The following is a 12,308-nucleotide window of genomic DNA, read 5'->3' as shown; positions in this document are numbered from 1 at the left end:
TAAGTGAGCACTCGGCCACAGTTGGAGGTATGACCTAGGTTCTTGTAGTGGAATGTGTGGTGGACGAAGTACAAACACAGGCTGTTTACCCATGGACATAAGTGGCTTTAATCACAGCAGAACAAGCTTTTAAAATGTTGACTTTAAAAGGAGAAGTGTAAATAAGACGGTGATTTATGAATCTGGTAATACCCTTCTCTGTTTACATATTAGAAAGATCAAGTCAAATATAACAAGAGTGTGGAGTTGTTAGAGCAGTAATAGGTACTTATAAAACTCTACTTCTAGTAAGAGTTACAAATTGTCTTCTCTTCTTCCAGTCCTTGAAGAATGCGTTCCAGAAGCAGCAACACTGAGGGCTCAGCCCCAAAGCATTTCCCAAGACATAGCAAATTCCCCACTCTCCAGGACATGAAGCACAGAGAACAAGAAAAAGACCCCTCTAGTGAGACAGATGGGGTCCTTCCACACCCTACGCCAGAGAAGTCACACACTGGCAAAGGCCACCAAGCAGAAGACCTCTCAAGAGATGACTTACTATTTCTACTCAGCATTCTGGAGGGAGAACTGCAGGTCAGCTGGGTTGGGGCCAGTCCTTCCTTGATCTAAGGGGAGCCGGCTTATGAATTTGGTGTGCTTGCTGCTAAAGAAATCAATAGCTGTGGTTCACACTTGTGTATACCCAAAAGCAAAACATTTACTACACAAACAGAATTCTCTTCTACCAACTCAAAACACAATTACAATCAATCACATCTAAAAACGGGTTACCATTATGACATACAGTTGGCATGAATGCTGTGAAAGGTCACAACCTCTGCTCATGCGGCTTGGGAGCCTTAGCTCACAGGCACAGCTCAACAATCGCGCCAGAAGACTTCTGGATTGGTTTAAATAACAATAAGCATTCCGCATTCCATGTAAACTGGCTCCTCGGCATTATTAATCATTTTATTTATATAAAAACCTAAAAACAGCTGCTATACATAAGACGAATTTTACTTCCTAACTTCTAAAAGCTCAAAAGACAGTCCTCTGAGGGGTATCTTATCTTCCATTAGAGACCAAGAAACCTTCCCCCAATGTAGTACAGTGATTATTTTGTAAAATACTGATAATGTGTAAGTGGTGTTTAGTAAAAAGCATGAAGGGACATAGTCCTGTTTCCTTCCCCAAAGATTACTATAATCAAATATGGTTCACTTATATTTGAAAGAGAATAAGAAATACCACCAATTATCACAAGAGACTATGCGCTGAGTTCTGGGGTAGATAAGTAATCTTTCTGCAATACTATTTGTTCTTCCAGGCTCGAGATGAAGTCATAGGCATTTTAAGGGCTGAAAAAATGGACTTGGCTTTGCTGGAAGCTCAGTATGGGTTTGTCACGCCAAAGAAGGTGTTGGAGGCTCTCCAGAGAGATGCCTTTCAAGCAAAATCTGCCCCCTGGCAGGAGGACATCTATGAGAAACCAATGAATGAGGTAAGTACCACAGTAGGCATGGGCACTTAGATGGCAGAAGCACGCCTGCCAGCCAGGAGACTGGGCCTTAGCAAGTATTGGTGATGTGCATTCCCTTTCAGCTCACAATGTCATTTCCTAATGCTTTTCAAACCAACCCAAAAAGATGAACACTATAAGGTCAATGGGGGAGAAAGATGAATGACAGCTGAGATGCACTTGGTTCGTTTCTCACTATCAGGACTGAAACATAAATTGGAAGAATACACATACATATGAATCCTGCAAGGATATGTATTTCTTTGGGGGCTTAAAGTCTATCCAGAGTATAATAAGAATTATCGAGTTCAATCATCAAGGTATTCAACACTAAGGTATTATGTCATAGAAAGTTCAAGCATTAAAAAGAAATGGCCTAAACTGCCCAAGAGATTGAGTTTTAAAATGATGGCATCTGTCCTTCAAACATCTACTGACAACAAAGACCTTTCTACTGCCCACAGCATCCTGTAGTGGCAAGGGTAAGCAACCCATACATGGCCATCCCTACCCAGAGATGAAGTGCTTCTTGCTCCTTTTTCTATGTTGAAATTCCTAAAGCCCTGGCATCCTTTCTTACTCTTCTGTTTCCCCCAGAGACCTGAGTGGAAACTTCCACAATTTTCATTTTTATAAAAGTAAACAACTGAGAACCTGAGTTAAGGCTGAGAGAATAAAAGCAAGTTTTAGACCCCACCCCCACTTCTCTGGCAATCTAGTTCAAGATTGAGCTCTAATGTTCTTGCTATTCTTGTCTTGGGAATATCATAAGAGAAGAATACCGCCTTGCCAAATTCTGAAGTAGTTTGGTCATGTGAATGTACTTCTCTAAGTGATGAGGATGAGACCACCCAAAGTCTGTTGATTTATGCTTTAATCCAAATTTTAAACAAAAGGAACTGAGCCTGCATGCGCGTCAACAGTGTTAACACTATCCTGGCTCCCTACATGCTTCCGCTAGGTTTGACAAACACACCAGCTACATGAGGTGCGATGCAAATTGATGGCTCGTGCAAATATCCTGAACAGAACTCATCAAATGGCAATGTCCCTGAATGTTTTTCCTTCTCTGTCTCTGTCTCTCTCTGGTTTTTTGAGGCACAGTTTCTCTCTGTAGTTTTGGAGCCTATCCTGGTACTCGCTCTGTAGACCAGACTGCCTTGAACTCATAGAGATCTGCCTGCCTCACCCTTTCCAGTGCTGGGATTAAAGTTTGTTTTTTTTTCCATCACTGCCTGGTGTTCTACTGTCCTCTTGCTTTACAAATGCAACATTCTTTGCACACGAAGGAAAAAAATACATTACAAGAACACTTCCCTTTGCTAGAGAACATGGGAGGAACACTGAAGGAGAATGGAGAACGGAGTATGGGGGGCCAGTGAGCCAGAAGAAAAGATAGTGTATGCGGCGTAATAACCAGGCTAGCTTAATATGAAACAGCAAATTTTAATGAAGGGCTAGTTTACAACACCAGGGATCCAGCGATGGGCAGGAAATACAAAAAAGGACCCGCGGGGCTGAGCCCCGCCAGATTTATACATAAACATTAGCCCGAGGCGAACACGCCCCCCGTTGGGCTGGGCTTTCCCTACAAGATAGGACTGGTTTGGGGGTAGAGTATGGAAAGGACGGAGGAAAGGACCAGAACTCTTTGCATAAACTTCGAAACTTTGTGCTTCTTTAGAATTTGGAGTTCTACATTAGAAGTTGATTTGTAAAGATACTGGAGTATGCTTAATGTATTAACAGTTCTTTTTAAAGTCATCACAGAAAATTTAGCATTTAGCCCGTCAAAGATACTTCAGCACCAGAGTCTTAAGACGATTTAAAAAGATTTTACAGAATTTACCTTCTACATTTCACTGCACTCATTCACTTAATTAACACGTACTGAAAAGCTAATGTATAAAGATAGTCACGAGTCCTTCCAGGATGCATACTATCTAAGAGAGGCCAGATGACATAAGAGCTAAGAAGCAAGTACAGCACAGATTACTATGAGGTGGTATAAAAAGGAGGAAGAATGCAAAAGGAACCAAGAAGTCAAGATCCAAAGGATGAGTTGGGATTAATCAGATGGAACATAGTCAAATTCTATCTCCAGCAATAATGAAGACTATATTGTGAAACTATATCATTAAATTATCAGAAGGGTTTTGATTGTATAGGGGCAGGAGTCAGGCTGATTAACTGGAAGTTATCACTGTACAGCAAACATTAGAAAGCTATTTCTTAAATTTCCTATCCTGGTGTCCACAGAAATGGCTAACAAGTATTGCTGTTTCCTATCCGGCAAACTACAAGGAAGGATAGACCAGAGAAAGGGGTAGCTTCTGATAATCCTTCAGCACATCATGATACAGTGTCTCACAACAGTCCTAGGTGATACATGAGTGAAAGCATAAGACCTTGGAATGCAAATGACAGAAGAGACACTTAAATACTTGTCCCTTATAAAAATTAAGGCACCAGACTTGATCCCAGAAATCATTAAGTACATCCATTTACCTTATAAATGAAGAATATGGAGTATAAACTAGAAAGTGACTTTGCCAAACTCCCATGTGTCCCACCACTCAGGATATGTACAGTTCATTGTATGATCTGTCAGGAGTGAGAAGAGACTGAAGCAAAAACCACTGGCATGTCTTCTAAAAGGCATACCAAATAATTAAGTCATGAAATAAGACTTCAAATACAAGCCAAAGCATCTCCAGAATCAACAAGACTCTTGCAGGGAGCATCTTCTCTAAGAGGTTGTTATGCAACAGCTTTTCCATTATTGCTCTTCTGAGAATACAAGCTGTCTGGGGATTGCATTGGATAACATATAGGAAATTCAAACCATCCTTCTAGAGTGATGGAATGTGAATTGGGCTTTGATATGAGGAAGCAAACAGTTCTGTAAAGCAGTGAGTGGGGAACAGAGAAGTTTTGGGGGGAAAGGAGAAAAGGGCTCCTAGGTCTTAGCAATCTAGTATCAGTGTGTGTCCTAAGAAAGACCTGCCTGAAACTAATGTGGCTCAAAGCTGGCTGGGAAAAATGAATAACAAAATGAAAACAGGATCATTGTGACAGAGGATACAGTTGACTATGACTAGAGTCTTGGTTCTCACCTTTCCTAATGCCGTGACCCTTTAATACAGTTCCTTATGTTGTGGTGACCTCCAACCATAAAAATTAGTTTTGTTACTACTTCATAACTACAGTTTTACAACTGTTATGAATTAATTGTAATATAAATACCTGCTAGTTGACCCCCAAAGGGGTTGCAACCCACAAGTTGAGAATACTGGAATAGAGCCTGCGTATTCCCATTGGTGAAAGTTGGCACTATCAGTCATAAGGAAAGAATGGGAAGAACTAGAGGAGAGACCACTGAAGTGTCAGCAGACTATGTAACAAATCATGGCAGTAACTCTTTAAAGCCTTCCTCTCAAGTCTCTGATGAAGAAACCACTAATCATTAGACAAGATGGAACAAACACACTAGAAAGCAAGACTTCATGCATTATATCCTGTCTTTAGAGTGAATAAAGTTTTTATTTTAATTCATTACAAGCTAGATGATGATCCATTATATGACTGCTTTTCTTTTAAAAGAAAATTTTCATAGTATATATTCACTATACATGGTGTTGTATAATCTAAAGACTTTCATCTAAACCTATATTGTATTGATGCTGGGTGGCTAAAGTTAAAGCACACATCCAGCAGTTGTAAGTGTCTATCTAAGGACAGATACATTTTTATTTTATTCTTTTGCATTTAGCAAGCTACTTTTAGATATTTATTTATGTAATTCAAGGATCAAATTTAATTGAATGTTTTCCCTGCAGCACTGTACTATTAATAGGTTAATCTTCTCATTATTTGACTCTTAAATTCTAAAAGCAGCTTACTTAGCTCTTCTCTACAGTAAATAATGCTTTGGCAGTACTACTTCTGCTGGCCCCTGAAAGAACTCACAAGTATTGCTGTTTTTATCCTCAGCTTCACTCTCCAAAGCTAGTTGAAAGAGGGCTGCCACTCTGATCACCTTTAGTAGTTAACTGATACAGACACTTACATTGTTCCCAACTTTCCATGAATTTATCTCATCTTCTTACTGAAAATAAAACACTAACAGTTCAAATATCAAATCTCTCTTGGTTTCTCCATGGCACTAAGATGAAAATTTCAGATGTTTGTAAAGTGGTTTAAATGTTCTTTTAGGAAAAAAAAAAAAGACCACCTTCTCAGAAACTAGATATTAGTTAGCAATGCCTCTGCAGGCAGGCAACACAATTTATATGTTTCAGTGTTCACAAAATGACAGACCAAGTTTATTAAAAATCATCAAGAATAATATAACCAACTCTTTTTAAAAGGTGACAAATTGTAATCACAAACCTGCACAAGAAACCTGAACAGCCCATGTGAGAATTTAGAAGTCAGAGGGAGTTCACTTGGTTCTAAAAAAACTTCTTAGTTCTGCTTCCCCCTCCCCAAAATAACTTAGTTAGCTTGTGGTTTGGATTTTTAGTTAATTGTATGCCTTTTAAGATGTGCCTAAAATATTATAAAATGGTACTTGGCATTAAATTCATAATGAGCCACAATATTTTTAAACTTATATGATAAAACAAAGCAAAAATCAGTATTTTATCAGTTTTATCTTGCATTTAATGGAAGTATTCTGAGTAATTTGTAATTAACAGGCAATAAATGCATTTTTTTTGTAGTTGGATAAAGTCATAGAAAAGCATAAAGACTCTCATAGACGAATCCTGGAACAACTTTTAATGGTAGAAAAGTCTCACAGGCAAACCATAATGGAGATGGAGGAAGAGAAGAAAAAACATAAAGAATATGTGGAGAGGAGCGATGAATTCATAAACTTGTTGGAACAGGAGTGTGAAAGGTAAGAGCTGCATTGGACGAAACAATGACCCTTCTGTTTTGGTATTACATGTTACTATGGGCTGGAAGTACTACAAGGGTTAAAATGAAACACATTCTGGTCTCAAAGACCTTACTGTCCAAAGTGAGGGAAACACATATCTAAAGGCATTGTCAATACAGTACAATAATAATTATGGAAACATAAATATTGAATTCCCAGTCCTCTAAGAAAACTGCATAAAAGACTAGGAGAAATTGTCCATAATCAAACATTCAAAATGATTTTCAATGTAAGAGGAGAAATATGTGTAGGAGCAAGTGGTGTGGAAGAAATGTCTTGGGTCCTGAGGGAAGCCAACCACAGCTACAGAAGAGGCTGCAAGGGCAGGACGAGAAAAGGAGAGTCAGGGGCTCACCATCAACACTCAGAGCACAGTGTCTGCATGACTGAGAGGATAAGAGAACTGTGAGAAGGAAAGTGAGGTCACCAGGTATGCGTTCTTAAAGAACAATAAAAACAGCATGGAGGAAAGACTGCAAGAGCTGACGACTGGAGGCAGGAAACCTGCTTTGGAGGCAACTACCCAGATAAGGGAGATGAGGGTGTAAACAGGAAATATTTATGATGGAGAGTCCACGCAGCAACTGCTGAGACTGAAGAGATGTGCACTGCTCATAGGAGTTATTTAGCTGGCATTCTGGCTATGCACCAAGCTGTGAATATGGAAATAGGACACAGATTTTGGTGACTTCCAAAATCTAGAAGAAAAACATATGTATGAATTTTACCTATGGCAGAAAGGTAAAATTTACAGGTCTATAAAGTATGTATGGGTTTACGTGCGAATTTGCAATGGGTAACAGTTAAAGCTGTGTGTGTAGGTGTCATCAAGAGAAAAAATGTTGACAATGGAACCCTAGAATCAGTGCTTATCTGTTTTCTGGGAACTTAGTAAAGAAAGCCAAGAAGAGAAAACAAACAAAAACCAAAAACAAAACCAAACCAAAGCAACAACAAAATGAAAAGCAGCATAAGGATGGGAAAGCCAGAAAGAAGAGAAAGTTCATGAAACTAAGGAAAAATGTGAACAAAGCAAACAAACAAAAATGAGTGGGCAGTCAATCAGAAAACAAGCAAACAAGAAATCAAAACAGAACAAAAAACATGGGAATGCACTAGATCTTGTGACATCGAAGACACCAGAAGAACTTAAAGGGCCATATCACTAAGACATGGGGAGAAGCCAGTACAAAGCTTTGAACAATGGATGAGAATAGTTGTTCCAGGTGTGAACCAGTATTTGAGAAGTATGTTCTCAAAAGTAGTTTGGTTGACAAATCTTTTATTACCATACACAGGACTGGTAACTTGTTCAACTTTGACCTACTCTGCATCAGCATCAACAGTGTGGACATCCCCACTACACAAAAGGACAATCGGACCACTCCGCACGACACTGTCTGCGAAATCAATTTCTACATGTGCAAGAGTCACACTGTTGACACTAAATTCTAACAATCAGAATAATGCAGGAAAATGATCTGTGAGCTCCCATTTTCAAAACACCAGCAATCTCAACTGCTTTATTCAAGTATTTCTGTTTTGTTTTGTATTGTTTTTGAGACACAGTCTTGTTGTGTTGTGCAGACTGACTTTGACCGTTAGACAATCCTGCCTCAGCCTCCTGAGTGCTTACACCACCAAACTGGGCCAATAGATTTCCAGTTAGTATTTTAGCCAGAAAGCTAAAGTTTTATCAATGTCTCCACTAATGGTGAAGTCTCATTTCTTTTCAGATAATTTCATGGTCAACATTCACTTAAGAATACCTGTCCTTATACCCATTCTATCCCCCCTCTAGGAGGTTTATTTTATACATGAGAAATGGGGACAAAGGTGAGGGATGTCCTAGCAAATTTGAACCTCATGAACTCTGAGATATTTGCAAGAACAGATTTTAAAAGTTCAAGATATTTGGCGCCAAGCGAAGACTCAACTCAGACATTATAAATATACGATTTCTTAGTCAATGAGACAATGATATTAAGTATTATTTTGAACCCCTGTGGTTTGGCACTAGTGGCCTCATTTGGCTGCCATACTGTCTTGGCATTAACCTACTAACCGACACTTTCTTTCATCTCTCCTTATCGTGAACATTCACTGACCATGGTCAGAGAACAAAGAGGTGCAGGCTGTCCCCTTCCAGGGGCTGACCACATACTACGGCAAGATGACAGAGATTCTGGTTGAGAATGTGAAAGGCATGGTTCTCATGTTCCCATCGCTCATCTTCTGGAGCAAGGCTGGGAGGCCATCCACAGTAACACTGTAACCCTGGGAGGCAGATGGATATGGTTGCTTAATTTCAGAAAGCAAAGAGGAATAGCTCAGAAATGCAAAAAAAAAAAAAAAAAAAAGACCAGTGAAAAGAGGGCACAGGCTAGAGGGAAAGAAAGAGTCAAGTGTATACCTTGGAATCAGTCTGCTAACGATGGCATTTCTACAGGTCACACAAGAGCTAAACAAGTTCAGTGGATAGTGTTTGTCTTACAGGATGCAAAGTCTTAAAGGATAATCAAACTGAACAGGCACTGCAAAGAAGTGGGAATGGGGACTAAATTAGATTGCTGCTCATCCCCTGCTTAGCCAGTGTAACAGATAAGTGAGGATTCATTTGTTTCCATTTGTCAAGGAAAAGTTTCCAAATGGGATGATCTGGGTGTGAGAATATCAAACTTACCTTCTCCTCACATAACACACTGAAACTTTTTCCTTCACCTTGTCTGCACATCCAGTTCCTGTCTCTTGGAACTGTTGGTGCATTCCCCCTCAACAATTGCTCCAGGCTGATGCAAGGAGGCTGTAAGCCTGCTGTGGCATGACTGATACCTACCTACTTTAAGGCCATGAACATGAGATTTCTGAGTGAACACCACCTAACAGGAGAAGGGGGAAACTCCAGTGGGAGAAACTCTAGGGTTTCGGGTAAGCACACACAGCACTTGATTACAAAAGAGAAAATGAAACATCAGTGTCTCATTTCAAGTGGCATGTAAAGGCAACATGCCATCACTGAACTCTTTAAACTGTGGTGACAGTCACCCCTTCACAAAGCAAGACTAACTTTCCTTAGAGGAACAAAGAGTATTGTTTACTTCCACAAGGTGGATGTAAGTCACTTGAAAACTTGTGGACTTGCATACTACAGTGAAACAAAAGATATAAACCCCACTTAAAAGGGGGTTGGGTGAGTACAGCTACAAAAGATTATCTGACTTAAAAGTCTGAAAATAAAAAACATTGTGAGGGTTTAGCATTTAAGTATTAGTTAATATCTGCACAGAAAAAAATTAAGTAAGATATTACTGAGGTAATTAATGAGCCCTTAGAGGATACTATAATGGATTTCAAATGAAGGTTCAGGCTTTGTGTTTTCTTTAGAGAATTCATTTTATGTGAAAAAGCCTAAAGGAGCCTGATGTCACACATTGAGTTCAGGCCAAAATGTTTGCCAAGTGATGTCGCTGTCATAATCAGTAAGCAATTGGCTTCCCCACTTGAGGGTGGGAGGGGTCAGGGATCAGTCCTGAAAATCATGCTTGTTAACATAAAGATTCCCTAGCTGTAATCTGCATAGTTTGATGGGTCCACACTACCTTATCATACCATGTTTCATGACAGCTTTTTGCTTAGTGACCAGTTCTGTTGAGTGAGTATGTGTGTCACTGATGACCTGAGTTATATATACTTGGCTGAATTACAAATGGAGTCTATGTGAAAAGTTTTACACAAAAGCAATGCCAGTAATTTTTGGCCTTTCTGGATGACTTCACGGGAAAGCCAAACAAAAATCACTTTCAGTCAGTGTAATTTTGTAAAAATTTCCCATAAGTGAATACTTAAAAAAAAAAGCCTGCAGAATTTTTCTTTAGTGTAAATGGGGGGGGGGTATGTAAAGGAGTAAAAGAGTCTTCTTGAAAAGACGTTCACTCTCTGACTAAAGCAAACCACATCTATTACTGTATTGATGCCCCTGAAAGAGCTAAGGCAGGAAGCAAATATTGTTACGGCAATTGCATACAAGTGTGGTTTCAACCCTACATGTTTCTAAAGCCCTAAATTACTTTTCTGAGTATTTTAGCCAAGTCATTTAGCGGTGATAATTCAACTTTACAGACCAGAAATTTGCATTAGCTTCTTAGGAGCCACACCAGGAAGGCATCACAAGAATATTGACTTCCTATTCCTGTCCTAGCCAGTGACTGACTTTGGCATCCTGACTCCTAGAGGAAGGTCAACAGGGGTCTACATTCATGGAGGATGGTCATCAGGGGTCTACATTCCAAGGTTGGTGATTTAATCACACTCTACTCCTTAGCTGTTAGGTTTTAGTGAATAACAAACCACTTTTATCCCTTCCTTTGACAAGAAGAAACTTTATTCCTATTATTGTAGACTTCCTTCAGGCAAGATGATGGAAATATTGAGTCCTATCTGATCCTACTGTTAATTGACTCATTAGATAACTTTCAACTCCTCTCCAAAAACATCAAAACTCTCTGGAGGCTTTGGATATAATCCCTTGAAACACAACAATAATGAATATATCAATGTCTAAATTATTGCTTAACTGAGTTAAGTACCTAGGCTCTCAGCTTACTACTGTGGCTTACCCGTCACTCACTGGTTCATTAAAAACATATAACTGTATACTGGCCACAAGACAATCCTATAAAAGAGACTCATGGGGTTGAAGGAGAGCTTCATCTCCTCATTACTGTAAAAGGCAGACACTACAGTAGATTTGAAATTGTGTGGCATATAAGACATTTCAATATACAGAAGAAAGTCACCATATAGTAAAATAACATGGCAAACTATTCAAGAGAAATCAACAAGCTCATCAAATCAGAGAATTTTATGTCTCAAAACTATGGCCGTTAGGATTTTTAACATCTTTTGTCTTAAATGTCAGCTTTTCCAATATCCCACAAAATAAAACACCCTGATACAATGCTTTAAAATTTCACTTTTTAAAAGTAGTATTTGGAAAGCCAGCAGTCTTAAATTTCATGCACACTAAACTATTGTTTTAGACTAAATTGCATACAAATGCAATCATTTCCTTTCAGTTTTCTGGGAAGGAGTTATTTGTACTACAGATTCTCTAGACTATGTCCAGCAAGTAGTAAAGTGGATGACAGCTCTCCACTTGACCTTTGTCGTGGATATCCAGTTATTTGTCAGAACAAAATGGAGACCCACCATAAATACATATTTTGATAATGTACTCTATACAGAATTGTGTAATCAATCTTCTCTTCACACACCCCACTTGATACCTAGCAGAGGAGCTATGCAGGGATGCAGAGATGGAATTACTTCATGAACACCAAATACGCACTTAAGAGTCTACATCACAGCTTAGCTTTTAACAGACACTACAAAACCATATCCATGTCACTGCACAATTCAGCGGTTTTTATACATGCCACATAATTAGAGAGGTCAGAGTTTGTATGCAGTACTGATGCTATTTGATTGTTTTTCCTTCCCAGGAAGCTAAGCTAAACTTCACAAATGATTTTAAATGTAAAATTGGCTGTATAATGATTAGCAAATTTAGCCCATTCAAAAGACTAGGGATGTTAAGAAGCAGTCTAAAAGAAAACCTAACCAGCACAGTGTGGTCCAATGATGAACTAGGAGCTTAAAGATGTGGGAACTTGGGCCACGTCAGTCAGTCACTGATGCTGGTGAGAGTGAGGATGCCTCTACTGTTAACTTCCACTTGCAAATCAGTATTTCCATTCTTAAAGGTCATCTAGATTTCAGTGTACTTCACTGTTCCAGACTAACCCTAATACCATCTGCAAACCTGGGACATTTATAACCTTTCTAATCTTGATATTGCAGCTA

The 12,308-nt window shown here is 39.1% G+C and overlaps 2 protein-coding genes across 3 annotated transcripts in view; one reads left to right on the top strand and one right to left on the bottom strand.

Annotated features, from left to right (window-relative positions):
• The window catches only part of Cmss1 (cms1 ribosomal small subunit homolog), a 290,654-nt gene that overhangs the window by 196,624 nt on the left and 81,722 nt on the right, over positions 1 to 12,308 (bottom strand). The window lies entirely within an intron of this gene.
• The window catches only part of Filip1l (filamin A interacting protein 1 like), a 225,039-nt gene that overhangs the window by 150,917 nt on the left and 61,814 nt on the right, over positions 1 to 12,308 (top strand). Inside the window, exons 2-4 of the mRNA XM_005344942.3 lie at positions 321 to 573; positions 1,310 to 1,483; positions 6,226 to 6,404. Coding sequence (XP_005344999.1) covers positions 331 to 573; positions 1,310 to 1,483; positions 6,226 to 6,404 — 596 coding nt within the window. The 5' untranslated portion in view covers positions 321 to 330. The remainder of the gene's footprint in view (positions 1 to 320; positions 574 to 1,309; positions 1,484 to 6,225; positions 6,405 to 12,308) is intronic.

The sequence above is a fragment of the Microtus ochrogaster genome, chromosome 2 (assembly GCF_000317375.1).
Source record: "Microtus ochrogaster isolate Prairie Vole_2 chromosome 2, MicOch1.0, whole genome shotgun sequence".
Classification (NCBI taxonomy): Eukaryota; Metazoa; Chordata; class Mammalia; order Rodentia; family Cricetidae; genus Microtus; species Microtus ochrogaster.
This window is presented reverse-complemented; position numbering and strand designations above follow the sequence as displayed.